This window comes from Pteropus alecto, unplaced genomic scaffold (genome assembly GCF_000325575.1).
Source record: "Pteropus alecto unplaced genomic scaffold, ASM32557v1 scaffold131, whole genome shotgun sequence".
In the NCBI taxonomy this organism is placed as follows: Eukaryota; Metazoa; Chordata; class Mammalia; order Chiroptera; family Pteropodidae; genus Pteropus; species Pteropus alecto.
In genome coordinates, this window is record NW_006434709.1 from 8729101 (window position 1) to 8748479 (window position 19379).

Here is a 19379-nt window from a genome sequence, read left to right on the forward strand (position 1 = left end):
TTTTATCTCTCTCTTGCCTAGATTTATCGTAAGTCTCCATAACAAGATAGTCATAAAGTTGTAATTAGCTATACATTTAACAAAATTAAATTGAATCTTAGAAGAATATTTTTAAAGACAATATGGCACAATCAGTTAATTACCATATATTTAATATCTACTAGGACAGAGGTATTGGGGACATGGTATTAAAGAAGATAATTCCTGCCTTTGTACAGCTTAAGTCTAGTGAGCAAGTATTATATCGAACCAGAAATCAGGAACATGATACATTGTCAAATAAGACAGTGACTCTATCACAGATCTAGGGGAATTGGGGAGAGCTTTCATGAGAAGGTGACATTTAAGCAGAGCTTGAGTAAGAGCTAGATTGATAGGAATGGCTAGGCTCATTGTGTTGGGGCAGGTGATGAGATGGGCAAAAGCAGTGGCCAGATCATTTTGTTCGTAGACTGTGTTAATTTTTATCTTTATTCAGTGTGAAACCATTGGAAGATTTTAAGCAGGGAATTGAGATGGGAACCAGGTGGGATCCGGAAAAGGTTACTCTGACTACAGTGATTGAAATGAATTAGCGGATGATGAAAGGGGTGTGGAGAAGCTATTCTGGTAAACCACAGAGATGGCAGCGTAGATGAGAAAGCGTACCAGTAAGGTTGCGGGGAAGTATATGAAGATAAGGTTAACAGGACTCGACTGAATTAATAAATAAATCCAACAAAGTTATTGAACACCCATTTACTATTCTTATGGTAATGGGAATATAGTGACAACAAAGAACAAGGTCTCTGCCCCTATGAGGCTTATATTTTAGTCATTCTTTTGCTAGAGAGAGGAGGAAAGTCAAGAATGACTAGATTTATAGCTGGAACAGCTAGATGAGTAGAGTGGTCACTATATCAAGAAGATCTCAAGAAAGAAAATGTGTTCAGTAGTATTGAATGCTAAAAAAGAACAGTTCCAGGAGTGCATGATGGAAAATAATCAAACATGTAGAAGATCTTTGGTTATCTTTATCAGAGTAATGTAACTTGGTTGTTGCAATAGGAAGGCAGATTGCAATGAGTTAAAGATGGCACTTGGTTCATAAGTAGTTACTTCCAAGTTGTTATTACTTCCTTAAGACTGGTGATTTTTCAAAATTCTGTGTGTATGCACCTCAAAGACCACAGAGATGAGGAATGGAAATAGATGAGAGAAGAAAGCAGAACAGGCCCAGCTGTTGCCTTTTTCCTTTTTCTTTAGCTAGACAAGTTCCTAAAATTTACATAACAAGAGTCCTGGCAATGTTTTCTTTGTATGAGAAGTTCTGCTGATGTAAATTTTTAAGGTTTGAAGAAGCCACTATAAAGTTTAGGAAAGAGAATAGTATTTTGACGTTTATACTCCATTGCCTGGCATTTAATGAGTGAATAAATGTTTTACACTCAGTAAATGGGAGATGAGAGGTGTGAACAATGAGCATATAGGGTAGTCTTTCAAGTGGAGAACTTACTCTTTCTTTGAAGAGATGAGAGAAGATGGTGGCTAGCTATGAAGGAATATGGAGTTATGGCAGGAAATTAAATTAGGATTTGAGTATGTTTAGAATTTGCAAGAAATGAGCCAGTAAAGATGACAAGTTTGAAAATACAGGTGAAGTTAATAAGGGGGCATTATTTATATACATCTGACTTTAGAACTCCTTTCATACCTTTTGTAAAATTATGGTAAGACCACTCAGGAAACTGCTTCATTGTATTTTTCATCATGCTTCATCTATGGGTGAAAGTGGCAGAAATTTATGCCAAGATGAAGGAATTTGTTAGGCCACAAGCGATGCATTCACTCAGACCCTAGTACATCCAAACTCCTTGGCCACTGCTCTGACCGTCAGCCATTTTTCCCTCTCCACCTAATTGTCACTTTACTTTTCAATTTACACTGTGCACTCATATTAATCAAATTTGCTCTCACTTATTTGCTTCTGATAATATAGTCATCCCTCGGTATTCTCAAGGAATTGGTTCTAGGGCCCTCCACAGATACCAAAGTCCTTGGATGCTTAAGACATAGAACAGTTCATGTAGTCGTCCTGTCATATCCGCAGATTCCCAACCACAGAGTTCCAACCATGGATCCAAAATACTGTTTTCCATCTGCCTTTTATTGAATTCACAGATGTGAAACCTGCAGATACAGAGGGCCAACTGTACTTTTTCCTTTCTGCGTGATGCTGGGAATACAGATTGTAAATTATATGTCGTCTTCAAACTTATTACACTATTCTGTAGTTTTTTCCTTAGTGTCTTTAATACCTTTCAAATTTTAAGTCTTTATAGGTGGAAAGTATATCTTTGATTTCTGTCTACATAAATCTCTTAATAGAGTGTTTTCTATTAACTGATAGGATGCATGCTATCAGTATAGTACTCTATTTTCCTTAATATGAGACTAAAAGACATAAATATGTTAATGACCTTTCAGATCTTGTATTTGCCTCCTAATAAAGGTAATATAGAATGCTTCATTCAGATTTATCTATTTCAAAAGAAACAGCCAGATCAAACAAAAGGAATATGGTTTATATATTGTATTGATATTGTCCATAGTTATGCACTAACATGGGGATTGTTTTTCCAGTGATTTGTATAAATGTTCTTTAAAATTGTAGGCTTTGGATCATGAATAACTAGCAAGTAGAGTTATTTTGTGTCTATTTTATTATATAATGTATCTGTGCCTATTTATGTACATTAAGTGTATAAAGTGATTCTAAGATGTCACTAATTTTCAAAATTATTGAACTATTTTATGTAAATCATTTCAGGTTTTAAGGAAGTCAGTGATCGTTCAAAAGACACAGAGAGCTATGAGTATGACTTGATAGGAGTGACTGTTCACACAGGAACAGCAGATGGTGGGCACTATTATAGCTTCATCAGAGATATAGTCAATCCACATGCTTATAAAAACAATAAATGGTGAGTTTTAAATATTCTTGAGATTTTAAAAAAACTTTTCTGTTTTTAAAGTATTTATGTTTTCATGATAGTTTTCAGATCTGTTTTCTGATTTTAGTTTTCTAAAAACGTTCTATAAAGTTAGGAAAGGGGTTAGACAACATTTTTAAATGAAAACGACTTTCAAAAGATAATATGAATCACTTGTTCTTAAACTTTATGGATCTCCAGACTATTTTGAGAATTTGGTAGATGCTTTCCTGAGAAAAATGAACACACAACACACACAGTTTTGCATACAACTTTATATTCATAGACAATATTGAACCTTCCGAATCTTAGCTATGTTCACTCATTCAAGAGCTATTGTTTACTGAATGTCTTCTTATAGGGTGGCCACAAAGTCCTTATATATTCTAGTTAGAAGTTAGAAGTTAGCCCACATGCTCTACTCTCTCTCTTCACCTTTTCCCCTTTGACACACACATTTTTTAAATTATGGTTGGAAGTTATTAAATCAGTCCTTAATAACTCTTTTTTGGTCTTTAGATGTTGTTAAGAGTCTCATGTATAGAGACTGTATCTGTGCTGTGTTGGGGATACTGTTTTGAACATTTACATTGGTTAATTGATCTGTGGTTAGCAGAATAGTTTTATTCAACTATTTCTCACTCTTTAAGCCATCAGGTCCATGATAACTTTTACTTTTTTTTATCTATTTGAATATATTTCCGTAATTATATTTTGAATCATTTTTTATCATAAATTTTTAATGGCATCTTTATCTTTGGAAGATGTCTCATCTCTTAATCTTTTCTGTCCAATAACTTTACATGTTAATATTTATACAAATTTTATATATGTATTTTTTTGTGAACTCTTGTTACTTCTAGGTTATAATGGATCAATCAAATTTTAGGGTAGTCGTGACTGTTGTAAAATTATATTTCTAATTTCTAGTGGATTAGAGTTGTCAGAACAAGAGCTTAATTAGAATTTACTTAATATTAATAATAGTTTGATCAGCATTTATATCAGTATGTAATCTAAGTATTTTTTAAATAGGCATATATAGTACACATATACTTGATCAACATTATATGCTCTGTTTTAGGTATCTTTTTAATGATGCTGAGGTAAAACCTTTTGATTCTGCTCAACTTGCCTCTGAATGTTTTGGTGGAGAGATGACAGTAAGTTTTATTTAGAAATTAAAAACAAAATGGTTTGCGACTTTCAAAATGCTTTGCAGAGTCATAAAATCCCATCACAGAATCACTTAACTTTCTTTTAATCACTAGGATTAAATCTAAAATTTATTCAGCTGGTATTTATTGGAAGTTTAGTTATGTTTGGAGTATATACTAGAGACTGGGAAATATTTAATTACTATTTCTGCCTTCAACTGCTTAAGAAGGTTAAGACTTAAAATTGAAGAATTAAATAATAATATAGGAATTGAATTACATTGCCATGAGCCTTTTTGATTGAGTAAGGTGTTTTCTTGAATGTTTTGGGATTAGAGTCAAAAGAAATTACTGTTTATTGACTTAAACGAAAAATTTTTGACAAGGAAGTTAGCTTGAGCTGAACTTTAAAGAATTACTTTTCTTTCCTTTTATAAAGTAGCAGCCACCTGGTGACAAAGTGGAAAAAGAATATCTTACTTGTTAATTAGCAATAAGGCATAAGAAAAGATAATTAGGTTGGGTAGTAGTATAATAATTTCACTCTTCATAGGCAGTTTATCCTACTACCAATTTTCTGAAAACTGATTTAAAATAACCCTGTTGATTCTCACAAGTATTAGTCGTTTCCATTTCAAAGATAAGCCCAGATAAACCTATTTTTTGCTTTAAGAGATGTGTTTATTGTAAAATAACTTCACATTCTGGATTTTAATGAAGCACTTTTTTATTGCTTTCCGGTACTCTTATGTACGATTCTGAATAGAAAAAGAGAAGTAGGACTATTTTGTTAATACTTGAGGATGAGTACAAGGAAGTAAATAATGAGTTAAACATTAAAGCCATCACTAAACCGATAGCATCTCTAGATGTTATTCCTAGGATAGTTTCTCAAAAAAAAAGAGAGAAAGAAAAAAGTGAACTCTGCACACCTCTTCTCTTAAAAGATAGTTTTTCAAATTGCAAATTTGTTTTATCTTCTTATACTCTATATATTTTATGGTAAAGTACCTTAAAATATGTTTTGAATCTTCACTTTCTAGTACTCTTAACCAAAAACTTCTGTCAAGGATTTTTATGAGGGTAATGCTACTTGAAAACTACTTACAAAGTTATTACAAACTATTAAATTTTTATTGAAATGTTTTATATGTAAATATAGCTGAGTATACCCATTTCCTAAAGAAGGAAAACTGATTTTTTTACAGACCAAGACCTATGATTCTGTTACAGATAAATTTATGGATTTTTCCTTTGAAAAGGTAACCATTTATTTCATATATAATTTGACATTGTTTTCCTTCTTCCATGTTGTCTACTTTTATGGTTATATTATGTCAAAATGAAAATATACTTTTTCTTCCATTTACAGACACACAGTGCATATATGCTGTTTTACAAACGCATGGAACCAGAGGAAGAAAACGGGAAGGAATACAAATTTGATGTTTCATCAGAATTACTAGAGGTATAAGTTAACTTAACTTTAGTAACAATTTAAAAGCGTATTTAACTATTTATGCAAGTAATAATAGTACTGTAATATAAGAACAGGCTATGACAACATTAGAATCCGTAATCCAGGGTAGGCCTTAACACTGTACAAAATAGTCTTGGTATTACTGACATATGACAAGTGAATGTAAGTGAATGAGATTAAAGGGAGTGGAAAATAATTATTAGTGACATTGAAGAAAAATAAGAAAGGTAAAATGGTTGATTGGAATTAGGGCACGTTCACAAGTAACTTGTATGGTTGGTAATGTTCTTATTGGATTGGTGTAAGGATTGCACAAGTGTATAGCAGGAGACCCTAACCCCCCAGGCCATGGGCTGCACAGCAGAAGGTGAGCAGCGGGTGAGCGAGCAAAGCTTCATCTGTATTTGCAGCTGCTGCCCAGTGCTAGCATCACAACCTTAGCTCTAACTCAGATCATCAGGCATTTAGATTCTCATAGGAGCACTGGTTCCTGGTGCCAAAAAGGTTGGGAATCGCTGGTGTACCAATTGCATGTGTATTTGAAATACATTTGAAAAAAGGTATTTTACATATTAAAAAGTATGTCTTGTGTAGTAATGAGGCTTTCTTTGTTTCATAATGTAGTAAGTGGTAATGTTACTTTAATGTTTTAATATTTGTAAAAAGTATTTTGCCACTCATTGTATGTTGTGTCAGTGTCATAAACTGAGTTAGCCGAAAGTACAAAAAGTCAACCTTCAGAAAGGTAAACCCATGACATACTAATGTAAAATGAATGAGGTTAAAGGGAGTGGAAAATAATTATTAGTGACATTGAAGAAGAATAAGAAAGGTAAAGTGGTTGATGGAATTAGGGTGACCTGATTTTTATGAAAAAATCTTCAGAATGATCCCATTCAGTGAGAAAAGTAGCCCTGTTATACATTTTTGCAAATCTCTTTAATACCTGTTAATAGAAGGCATTTGAGTTTCATAATAGCTTCTATATTTGGTCTGTTATGAGCCCATTTATCATTTAACTTCTGGAAAACTTCATTGTATGCTTAGGAGAGATTGAGAGTCAAAAACAAGGCGGATAACATCATAGTATCATTAAGAAATTGTTTTGACCTTACACCCTAAAAATGTCACAGGAACACCCACAGCGCTCTGAATCATTGTTTGAGAAGCACTGATTTACATTGTGCAAAAGGGAATCCCAAGCCTTTTCTTGTAATAACAAGAAAAACAAAGTGAACTACATGAGAATATTCTTGATTAGAAAGCTAAACCATTGTTTCCTATCATTGTTTTAGCTCGTTAATTTAAAGTGAGTTTGCACATATACATTTTACTGAAAAATTAAGTAAAAATGTAATAACAGTGTTACTCTACATTAATATGGATTTTAGATATTAACTGGAATCTGATCCTTTAAATTTATACAATCAAAATAGAGCTAGTAGCAGCCTCTCTCAAAAGATAAATAGAAAATTTTAGAACCATAAAATATATTTAGTAAACATAAATTGTAGTGACTGTAATAGATAAAACAAGTAGAGTGCTCAGAAAGGGTAATTGAATTGGGAGTGCTGGAGAAGGTGATTAGAAAATGTGACCTTAAACTTCAATTTGAAAGTTACTGAGAAGTTATGTGCAGAGTACTCCGACTAAAGAGAGTGTTAATGTACAGTCCTGTGAGGAAGGGTGGAGCTTATTGGAATGTTTCCAGAGCTAAAAGCGACGTCTGTGGCTGAGATGATTAATAAGTGCAAGGAAGAATGGGCCAAGATGAAGTTGGATGGGTGTATGGAAAATACTTAGGAAAGTTGTTCCTTCTGATCAGTGTAGTGCAACAATTTCACACTTAGACATACCCAGTTGGCTCCACATACATTGTATCGATAAAAGGTAAAAAGGACCACCAAAAAGCAAGATGAATATTTCTATAGAACAGAAATGGAACAATTAAAAGCACTAAGTCTGGTGGAAACCATGGAACTACCAGGTTTTAGATCCAGAGCAGATAATGGTAGCCAGCAGTTTAGCTTTTGTGGGCTAAAGAGGACAAAAATTATGACACAAGGTTTAGAGCCAAGGTCCTGGCTGGAAGCAAGAAACTTGGAATAGGGCTTCATTGGTATGAAAAGAGACTGAATTGATGAATGGGTGAATGCTGTCATACTCTCCTTTTGGCTATAGCTTTATACAAAGCTGTATGCTTAGAAATGCTAGAGGACCAGGAACTCTGAAACAAGACCATTCAATGACTTGGTCTGTGGTTTTCCAAATATAATGTGGAGCAGAAACTGTAATACGTTATGATTATAAGACCTGGTTCTAGACTAGAGGAGTGGACTGGGGTAAGGGGAGCAAGTAGAGATAGTTGAAAATCTTTAGGGGGATAAAGACAGTAATATTAATAATCAGAACATAAGTTTGTTCAAATAAAAATAATTTTATGGAACTGAGAATGACTTGGAGCATGTTTGGGGCATTCAAAAATATGAAGGAACACAAAAACTAAAGTCAACATAGTGGTTTTTCGGGGCTAATATCAGAAATAATCTTTCATGATTTTTATAAGCAGGGAAATCACTTTTCATGTAGTTCTGCCAATCTGAGTTAAATTTTTTTTAATTTTGCCACTTTTTAAACATAAACATTTCTCTCATAACCTGTTCTTAAAATGGAATATGATGTAGTTTTATACATTTATATACTCGCTCTTCAGACAGATGAGATTTCAGAGTTCTTTCAAAATCTTTATAATTTTTTAAAAACCGTCATCACTTGAGATAGCCAGATACATAATGATAAATTGGAGCAGGTTTAATAATTTATTGTACTTCCATGTTCCACATACCTGTCAAAAATCAGTATGAATTTTAAGTGCATGTATTTTGGGCGGGGGGGTTGTTTCTTTTAGAGCAAATCTTTTTTTTCTGCCTAATAAAAATACTGGTAAAATGTAATAAAACAAATGCTTCCTGGTATCTGATGTTAACATTTTTTTTCTTCAGTGGATTTGGCACGATAACATGCAGTTTCTTCAAGACAAAAACATTTTTGAACATACATATTTTGGGTAAGTTTGGTAAATTTAATAATAGTTTTTTTGTTACACGTTTTATTGTAAAATTTTATATTTATTTTTAATTTATTATTTTTAAATTCTAGATTTATGTGGCAGTTGTGTAGCTGTATTCCCAGTACATTACCAGATCCTAAAGCTGTGTCCCTAATGACAGCAAAGGTAATATATAAGCCTCAGGTAATTTTTTCAAAATTGATTACTCTAAAATAATTGAATCTTTTTGCTTAATTTTTTTTTTACAGTTAAGCACTTCCTTTGTCCTAGAGACATTTATACATTCAAAAGAAAAGGTATGTGTTTTATTTTGTGAATTTTTATGTCATTATCAGATATCTTTTGGGTTTTACTATTTTTGGCATAGAAGTCCTATGCCTTCAGTAACTTCTTTCTTTTTCTTTTTTAGCCCACAATGCTTCAGTGGATTGAATTGTTGACCAAACAGTTTAATAATAGTCAAGCAGCTTGTGAGGTAAGGTGAATAATTTATCAAACAGCGCATCACTTAAGATTCACTTTTTTGTTTTGTTTTCTTAACTTACGTGCTGTAGCAAAAATTGTATTACCTGTTATAAATTATGAAGAGCCCAATGTAGATTGTTCCTAAAATTACTAGATAGCTGAAAGTTATAATTTTATGTATCATACCTATTAGGCTGATTAAATAATTGATTTTTAGGTTATTTAAAAATCCTTGGATTCTCCAGTCCCCGTCCCCATGTATTAAAAGGAAAAACTATAGAAAATTCAAGACTACCAGATATTTCTTAACTACTTTTGAATATTATCAGAAATACTTAAAAATACTCCCTTACTCCTCTGAAAAAATTCATAAATCCCAGAAAATTAGTTTATCCAATTTCATTTTCTCCTATATTACATTATAAGAGAGAGACATCCATAAGGATAATCTGCTCACAGATAATGATCAGTTAATCATATTACCATCTTAATATTTATCATTTTTGATTAGCTCCCATAGTGGTATAGGCCTGTCTAGGAATGCAAGTCTTATAAATTTCAAGAAGTGGTAGACAGCAGCATAGTATGCAATAGATGAAATGAGTTGAAGACTTTTTTCTTATATAGGTTATCTAATTACATTTTGTAGCAATGAAAGAGGAGAATCTGATGATTGAAAATTTCAAATATAAAGGCATAATTTTTTGAAACTTTATAATGAACATTTCAAAACATACATAAAAGTAGAGAGATATTGTGAACTCTCCTGTACCTATCATCCAATTTCAACAAATAATAGCAGTTTTTATTTATGTTTATTCCTATTCCCCCATGTCTTTTCAGCTGAAGTATCTTAAAGCAAACCCAGACACCTTATTATACATGTATATATACTCAGTATGTATCTCTAAAAGATGAGGACTTAAAAATATGTAAATAACATGATTCTATTCACTCCTAATAAAATTAGAAGCTATTAGAAGTAATATCCAATACCCATTTCATGTTCACTTTTCTCTAATTGTCTTAAAAAATGTTCTTTTCAGTTGGTGTGTTTAGTACTCAAACAAGATCCACATTTTGTTCTTGTCTCATAAATCTCCTTTCATCTATAACACTTTTTTTTCTTTGCCACTTTTCATTTGTTCTGCAGGATTTTCCACATGTTGACTTTGACTCATTGAATCCTTCTGGTGTTATCATGTTACTAATTCTCCTCCCACTTCCTGATTTTTTTTAAAGCTGTTTCATAGATCCAGAGGGTTTATTAGGTCATAATTTGTTTTGGTTTTGTTTATGAGTTTTTCTCTTTAGTTTTTGCACTAAGTTATTTGCCTTGGGAACTCTCAAGGAGTTAAAATTCTCTATAGTTGTTAGTAATTGTGTGTATGAATGAATAGGCTGTACAATTCAATAGAGTAGTTAAATACTGATTTAAGAAGTATCTTGAAATCAATAGGAAATTGCTCTTAGCTTAAAGAAGCATGTGTTTTATCAAGAGAGCATAATTTGTTTTTAAACATAAAGTAAATTATACTCAGATCATATTATTAATAGGAACAAAAGATTCTACAGTATGATATTTATGCGGCCTAAGAGGAAAAGAGTGTTCCATCTTACTGTGGTAAGGATTGCAGTTTGCCATCATGCATGTCGTGCACTGTAATGTCAGTGGCACCCATGGAATCCTATAATAAGATGTGATCCTGATTGTGACTTTAGGCATTTTAGATTTTGGATTTTCTAACAATTGAAGAATCTCTTTAGTTAAGAACTTAAAAATAATCGAAACACGGACTAGAAATAAAATCCTTAGGTGATTTTTATCCCATTTAACAAGTATTGGTTGAATGTTATAATCACTCTGTTTTCTTTTAGTGGTTTTTGGACCGCATGGCTGATGATGACTGGTGGCCAATGCAGATACTAATTAAGTGCCCTAATCAAATTGTGAGACAGGTAAGAAAAAATTTATTTGAAAAAGAAGTGGCTTTCAAGTTAATTATTCTAAATTTGCCTATGAATGTCTTAAGCCAACTTTTAAAGTAGTTTGAAAAGATTATCATAAAAGTCATTTTGTTATTATTTTCACCAGCCTCTTTTAGCAAATCAACTATCATTCCAGTCAAGTGATTTAAATCATTCACATTTCCTGGTTATAGGAAGATAGCTATTTCCACCTATACTCTTTATGAATTATAATGATTTTTTTTTTTTCAGATTCTCAGTTATTCTAACCATGATAGGGTACTGAAATGGCTTTGAAAGTTACGTGAATAGTACGTAATTCATTTCTGTGACAGGTTCTAATTGTGAAATTTAGACAAAGAAAATGTAAATGTTACTTTATTTTCATTTATGGCACAAAACCAAAAATTTGATCTGAAATATGCCACTTTCCAGTTATTGTTGAGATATAATTCTTATACCATAAAATTCACCAAAGCCTTTTTAAGTGTAAAATTTAGTGGGTTTTTTTTAGTATATTTTCAAAACTGTACAACCATCATCTGATTTTATAATACCCCAGAGAGAAGCCCTGCATGTTTTAGAAGTAACTCCCCATTTTATCCTATTCCTTCTCTCCAGCCCCTGGCAACCACTAGTCTACTTTGTGTTTCTATGAATTTGCCTATTCGGACCATTCCACATAAGTGGTATCATTCAGTATGTGGTATTTTGTGACTGGCTTCCTTAACAATGTTTTCAGTATTTATCCATGTTGTACCGTGTATCTGTACTTCATTTCTTTTTATTGCCAAATAAAATTCCATTGAACAGATATTCCAAATTTTATTTATCCATTCAGCAATTGATGAACATTTGAGATGTCTCCACTTTGGGCTATTTTGAATAATGCTGCTATGAATATTTGTATACAAACATTTGTGTGGACATGTTTTTAACTTTTTTAATATGTACCTAGGAGTGAACTTGCTAAATCATATAGTCACTTTATTTTTAACACTTTTTAGGAACTACCAAACTGTTTTTCATAGTTTCTGAACCAGTTTATATTCCTACCAGCAATCTGTGAGGGTTCCGATTTTGCTACATCTTCTTCAACATTTATTACTGTCTTTTTGATTTTAGCCATCCTAATAGGTGTAGTACCTCATTGTGGTTTTGATTTGAATTTTTCTAATTAATAATATTGAACATCTTTTCATGTGCTTTTTGGCCATTTGTATATCTTACTTAGAGACTCTCCACTAGTTAGGGTGGTTTTGTGAAGCTTTGTTTTTTTGTATTCTCTGTTACTGAAACTTGCCGTTTGTTGTTTTTTTCCGGTAGTGTAAAACTGAATATTGTTTTTCAAGCTAACTTTGCCTTATGTCTTTAGTCTGTAGTCGAGACTCCAGGAAGGCTTTAGAATGTCAAAAGATAATCTGTGGGGAAAATATAAGTGGATGGCAGATAATTTTGAATGATGTAATTTTTCAGTATCTTTGTTACCTGATGTAAGTTGGCTCTTTGGTTGCTATATTTTTTCATTTATAGATGTTTCAGCGTTTGTGTATCCATGTGATTCAGAGACTTAGGCCTGTACATGCTCATCTCTATCTACAGCCAGGAATGGAAGATGGGTAAGAAATAACTTTGAACATTTTATTTTTAAGCTTTTTGGTGATCGGCCTACAAAGTATTTTTAACTATACACACTGAAATATTCAGGTTATTCTATTTAAAAATAATCTGTAATAATACTAATCATAAAGAGAAAACTTTTTGTTTTATTTTTAATTAAGTGCATCTTCAAAATCCTCTATAAAGGACTTTGACTTCATCTTTTTGTTTGGATTAATTTAGCCAGATATAATAATTGGAATCCAACTACTTATATTATTGTAATTGGTATTTATTATTACACAGATGAAAGATAAATTCAAGTTTTTAAAAAATATTTCTTTTCCCAGAATTTCTGTCTCCAGACTTCATACTCTCTGTAATGTATGTTAAATTGTGTTTTCAGGTCAGACGATATGGATGCCTCAGTAGAAGATATTGGAGGTCGTTCATGTGTCACTCGATTTGTGAGAACTCTGTTACTAATTATGGAACATGGTGTAAAACCTCACAGTAAACATCTTACAGAGTATTTCGCCTTCCTTTATGAATTTGCCAAAATGGGTGAAGAAGAGGTGAGGCTATATTTTCTTTATTTCTGGGATTATGTACTTATTTTCAGTATTTAAAACAGTTGTTTTTATATCATATTTTAAGTCAGTATTTTTGTCTTTAGAGCCAGTTTTTGCTTTCATTGCAAGCCATATCTACAATGGTACATTTTTACATGGGAACCAAAGGACCTGAAAATGTAAGTCCAATTCTGTCTAAGGGATTTAGAGGCTGTGTTTACAAGTTTGTGTCATGGGAAATTATTAGCTAATAGGACCCTTTAAAGTCCCTTCTGGCCCTAATAGATTATTTTAAAGGTCTACCTTTGGTTGATATTTCTGATGGATATAGCAAGATAAGAAACAATCGTAATAAATTTCACTGATAAGGACCTGGAACACAGCAAATAAATTTGAGCAAAATGGTGACCACCTACTTTGGTGTTCTATCATTAGCATGTTGTTTGTGGTGGACATTTTTGTTTGCCATATTTTTTAAGCCCTTTACTATTACATTTGTCAGAGTCTTCTAAAAAATATAAGCTGATCTATTCATAAAGTATTACATGAGTTTTGATTTGTCTGTAATGATCACTTTGGATTGAATGCTCTATTTGCATTATCTTATTTAATCTTTTTTGCAACCTTAAGAGGTAAGTACTTTTGTTATCTCTATTTTATAGATGAGGAACTTGAGGTATAAAGACATTAACTTGTTTTAGATCACAGTGACTTGGGCTTTGATTTTTGATCAGACTCCTAACCTAAACTATTTAACCATGATATCATAATGCTTTGCAGAATATGGACGGTTGATGTCTAATTCTAGGCTATATGGCTGCTAGTTTAGTCCACATGAATATCTCTTTGAAATACCTACTATTTGGATTATCTGCAAACTGCAAATAAGGATTCCTTAATTTGTATAACTGGCAGTTTTATTAAATAGGAAATACTGTATCATGATACTCATATAAATTTTGATCCTAATTTATCTTCCAAGGGGCAAACCTCTAAGAAAAAAAGAAATCGTGAAAGGATTTATCCCTTTAGGTATAAAGTATAAATAGTCATAGTATAGAGAATCATTACTCTTTTGCAATTCTGCCTAATAGGTCTAAAATTGTCCTGAATGTGGTGTAGACTTTTAAAGCTAGGGTTAGGCCTTTGAGTGGTTGTTTTTCATGGTACAACTCCTGCCACCATCTACCCTGGATAATTATATAAAACAATCAAGTTATATGCTCTCAAGGTAATGTTAAAACTAATATTACTTTAAAATTGGATTTTGTTCTGCTCTAGCCTCAAGTTGAAGTGTTGTCAGAGGAAGAAGGGGAAGAAGAGGAGGAGGAAGAAGATATCCTCTCTCTGGCAGAAGAAAAGTACAGGCCAGCTGCTCTTGAAAAAATGATAGCTTTAGTTGCTCTTTTGGTTGAACAGTCTCGCTCAGAAAGGTGAAATGTTTCAACATTCAAAATGCTTAAAGCATGTTTGGTTTAATTCTTTTTACATAATTGTTTCACCACTGTTAATTCAATAGCTTTTGTTATTTAATTCCTTTTAAATAATAACACCACTATTCATCAACTTTTGTAGCATAAGTATTTTGATTCTTTGTACCAAACTCATACTTTGTCTGAGTCATGTTAGAAATACACATTGGAGAAATTATACAGTAAAATATCTAGCAAAATTATATGTGCATTCATCCTTTAACTTAGCAACTTCACTTCTAAGAATCTATCCCCAAAATATAGAAAGATGTATGTGCAGTACTGTTTATTCAAGTAGTGTTTGTAGTAGCAAAAGACTGGAAATGTCCACCAAGAGGGAACCAGTTGAAAAACAGGGCATCCACTCAATAGAGTACTCTATAGTGGGAAAAAAAGTAGTATGAAGTATATCTGTATTACCTTGGAGAAACTTTAGGATAAATACTAAGTGAAAAAAGCAAGGTTGAAAAAAAATATATATTTTTTAAATATGCTACTTTTTAAGAAAGGAGAGGCCGTGAGAGAGTGAATGTGTGTGTGTCCTATTTGTGATTTCACCTACTTGCTGAAATTTATTAGTAATCCCAAAATCAGTACTCAAGGAGCTTTTATAGTCATTCATGGACTGCAAAATGTACATGTGCAGAGCAGCAAAAAAAATTGAGTTGCCTATCATACACCTTCCCAGCTGAGATCAAATGTGGTGACACTCTACCTTCTTGTTTCAGTTCTCATATTGTAAACAAATGTCCTTTCCATGGTATATGCCACATTTTTCACATTTATGCTTCTTGTTGGTAATTGGCTCTTTAAAGTGGCCCCCAAGCATAGTGCTAAGTGCTGTCTGTGTTCCTAAGCTCAAGAAGGCCATAGTATGCCTTAGAAAATACGCATAGTAGATAAGCTTCATTCAGCTATGAGCTACATAGTGCTGTTCCCTATGAGTTCAGTGCTAATGAATGAACAATGTGTATTAATTAAACAAGGTATCTTTAAATAAAAACTGACATAAAACAAGGTAACATTTTGATCAGTTGACAAAAATGTTGTGACTGGGGATCACAGGAACCTAACCCTCTATTTCCCCTATGAGCAATGATTGAATATTCACTAATTCACTGTTTGCAGCACTTTTAGCATATAAGTACTACAAATAACAAGAATTGACTGTATTTTTTTAAATTGAAGTCTAAGTCAAAAACAAAAAAAAATAGTTTCCTGTGGTTGGGAACGGGAAAACAGGTTGGAGGGTAAAGGAATGAAAGCTTGACTTCTTTGAATAGACATTATTTTGTTTTTTAGATTTAACTTTGGAATCATGTAAATGTTTAATATAATTATAAGTAAATTAATAAAATGCAACCTTAAAAATCAAAAACAGACTGAAAGGAACCTAACTGTATATTTAGCTGGTGGCATAACCACTGGAGAGAAATCAAAGTAACTTTGGAACACATTAATTTAACTGTAAATTGCTAGTAGGATGTACCTACAGAACAAAAAGAATTGTAAAATTATTCTAGACTACTATCATTGGTAGTATAATTGGAATTATTATTCTGAAATTTTTTATATTACAGAATAAAGTAAATAAGTAATTGTTAATATCATTAGAAACCAAGATTTCCAGCAAAAGAAAAATACAAATATAAAATACAGTTTTTACATAACTTCTTTAAAACTGAATCTGGAAATATTGGTAGAATTTATCGTGTAGTTTTGTCTTAAACAAACAAAAACGTATTGCATAACCTCCATTTTCTGAAAAGTCCTAAAAATCGCATCCAACTCAGTCACTGAGTGCCTCTGGCATCTAGATTGTTGTCTCTAGATACCATTTCCCACTGGAAAACATCAAGATTCCTAGGAAATATGGCCAGTTTCATGTCTTGGGCAAGAAATGAATGGAAAGTTGAGAATGTTCTGTCGTTTTAGAAAGCAAAGAGGCTATCAAAGTCTAATGAAATGTTAAAAGGAATCAAGAGCCAATTTAAGGAGGTTTCTACTGGTCATACATTGGACAACCCGAGCATCAATAATAATAGGAATAACTATAAGTGTACTAAAACACAACACAGATGTTTAAGTCCATGAGTTCCTAATGATACCTAAAAACAAAATTTTAAGAAACTCACAACCATTGGAGTTATATTAGAAAACCAGATCATAATTTTGGAAACCTATTAAAGGAATGATATTAAGCATTTATGTTTACCTAAAAGAATTATACGTCGTGGCAACCAAATGGTAAGTGAGAGGTAGTTCGTCGTCAAAGAGGTATTTGAGCTAATAAATGAGCATGTAATACTGGAATTAGAATATCAAGATTTTGCACCCCAAATAATGGACATAGGAAATGATCATCATTGGCTGAAAACATTACAAAAAGAAAGATAACTTTTCATTATGTGCCTCCTAATGAAATCCATACCACCACCTGCAAAGTTGTCTTGGCTTAAAAATTCAAACCTAGATTCGATCAAGTCTTTAGATCTAACTACTAGTTTACAGGAAATATAGGGACATAGGAACATATTATAACACCACCAAAAAGGTACAATCAGCAAAATGGAAATGTGGGAAATTCTGCAGGACAAACCACCTGCTTTCTTCAACAGATGAACTGCAAAATAAAAACAAAATCGGAGGGGAAACCAGTAGTATAAAGGAGATTTCAAAGATATTTCAGCCAATTGCAGCAGAAGACTTTATTTGGATCCCGATTCACACAGATTAAAATAATTGTTTTAGAAACTTGAAACTGTACAGTGGATACTGTATGCTTGTAAGGAATTATTGATTATTTATGTGTGAATAATGGTAATGTGGTTATGTTTTTTAAATTTATCTGCTAGAGATTTAAGGATTTAAATGATAAAATATCTGTAGTTGCTTCAGAATAGTCCACACTGAATGATTAGGACGTACAAAAGAAATAAGACTGGCCATGAATTGGTAATTCGAAGCTGAATAATGGAATATTTACACAGTTCTTTCTATTTTTGTACTAAAGTTTTCTATAATAAGTTTAAAAAGAAATATACAGTAAATGATTTTATACTGGGAAGTGAAACTCTCTAGTATTTCTTGTAAGTTCATTTTGTTTTGAAGATTCTCATGTCAAAAAAAAACTCTCTACGTTAGACCTATCCTATTGTTCTATACCAAAAGAGTAAATTAACTAAATGGAAATAAAGTAGATTTGAGCTTCTCTGTACCAATCCCGGAATCTTGAAAAATTGTCTAAAATATGTCTGGCAAGCAAGTCTAACTAGCAAGAAGTTCAAAAATCATTTTATGATGGTTATTTGGTATAGTTGTATTTGAATCGACAATTTTGATGTTTCATGATACAGATAACTATAAAGTAGTACAAAGGGAAAAAAAACTTATTTCCACTAATATTTTCTTTCAGGCATTTGACATTATCACAGACTGACATGGCAGCATTAACAGGAGGAAAGGTAATACCTTTTCTATATTATTAGACCATTTGATAGTCTCAAAAAATAACATGACAGTTTTTAAATGAACAATTTTTGCTTTTAACAGGGATTTCCCTTCTTGTTTCAACATATTCGTGATGGCATCAATATAAGACAAACTTGTAATCTGATTTTCAGTCTATGTCGATACAATAATCGACTTGCAGAACATGTAAGTGCTAAGAAACAGTTTTAATTTTTTTTTGTTAATTTTATTTTTCTGAATCTGGCTAAAACAGGTATCTTGTTAATTTTAAAAAGAATATTCTGAAAGTCTCTTCTTTCTGTTTTAGATTGTGTCCATGCTTTTCACATCAATAGCTAAATTGACTCCTGAGGTATGTAGATATTTGTTAATTCGTGTTTTTAAAACTACTGCCAGCCTTGACAGCACTTTCAAATGAACCTTTGTAATTTGTTCTTGAAAGAAATTTATTGGGGGTCGTCTCCATAACATGTTAGCTTATTTTTAAGTATGTAACTTGAATAAACTGAATTAGCTCTTTATGTCTTATCACAAATGTAATTTTCTCAAATATAAGTTTACATATAAGTTCAACGTATCAGTGACACCTACTAAGCTTTAAAATAGTTAGTTTTAAGCTTATATCATAATTTTGCCCAAGAAAAAGTAGACTAACGAGAGCACTGCCTAGGTGGAAAGTATATGGAAAATAGAATACAGTATCATACTAAAATATTTTTATAAAGCGGAAATGCTGCAGCGACTTTGATAATACACATCAAATATTAATAAATTATACCACAAGATCAAAGGTTGCTATAGGAAATTTTTTAATATAAAGTTTTATGTAAACATGGTTGTCTCATTAACAAGAGTTTCAATTTTTTTTTCCAAATTGACATCCAGAAAAATACATGTTTTCTGTTATACTTGGCTCCCATGCAATTGACTTTGTATCCCCAGCTGATCCTGCTGCTTTATCATAGCTCAAGTTCATATGCAGGAATATTAAGCTCTGTAAACGTAACACAGCAGATTTAAATGTGATGTATAACAAAAGTTAGATGTGTTTCTTTTCTCCTGAAAGAGATGGATGGGTTCAAATAGACCTAAATACATAGTTTTGTATGTCTTTTACAGGCAGCCAATCCTTTCTTTAAATTGTTGACTATGC

The 19379-nt window shown here is 32.2% G+C and overlaps 1 protein-coding gene across 1 annotated transcript in view; it reads left to right on the forward strand.

Moving 5' to 3' along the window:
• USP34 (ubiquitin specific peptidase 34) overlaps positions 1-19379 on the forward strand; it is a 202965-nt gene that overhangs the window by 156292 nt on the left and 27294 nt on the right. Inside the window, exons 50-68 of the mRNA XM_015587514.2 lie at positions 153-171; positions 768-784; positions 2810-2963; positions 4057-4135; positions 5338-5391; positions 5502-5597; positions 8612-8676; positions 8769-8844; positions 8928-8975; positions 9089-9154; positions 11023-11103; positions 12646-12731; positions 13118-13286; positions 13388-13462; positions 14565-14716; positions 18171-18219; positions 18308-18412; positions 18534-18578; positions 19346-19378. Of these exons, the coding sequence (XP_015443000.2) occupies positions 153-171; positions 768-784; positions 2810-2963; positions 4057-4135; positions 5338-5391; positions 5502-5597; positions 8612-8676; positions 8769-8844; positions 8928-8975; positions 9089-9154; positions 11023-11103; positions 12646-12731; positions 13118-13286; positions 13388-13462; positions 14565-14716; positions 18171-18219; positions 18308-18412; positions 18534-18578; positions 19346-19378 (1469 nt within the window). The remainder of the gene's footprint in view (positions 1-152; positions 172-767; positions 785-2809; positions 2964-4056; positions 4136-5337; positions 5392-5501; positions 5598-8611; positions 8677-8768; positions 8845-8927; positions 8976-9088; positions 9155-11022; positions 11104-12645; positions 12732-13117; positions 13287-13387; positions 13463-14564; positions 14717-18170; positions 18220-18307; positions 18413-18533; positions 18579-19345; position 19379) is intronic.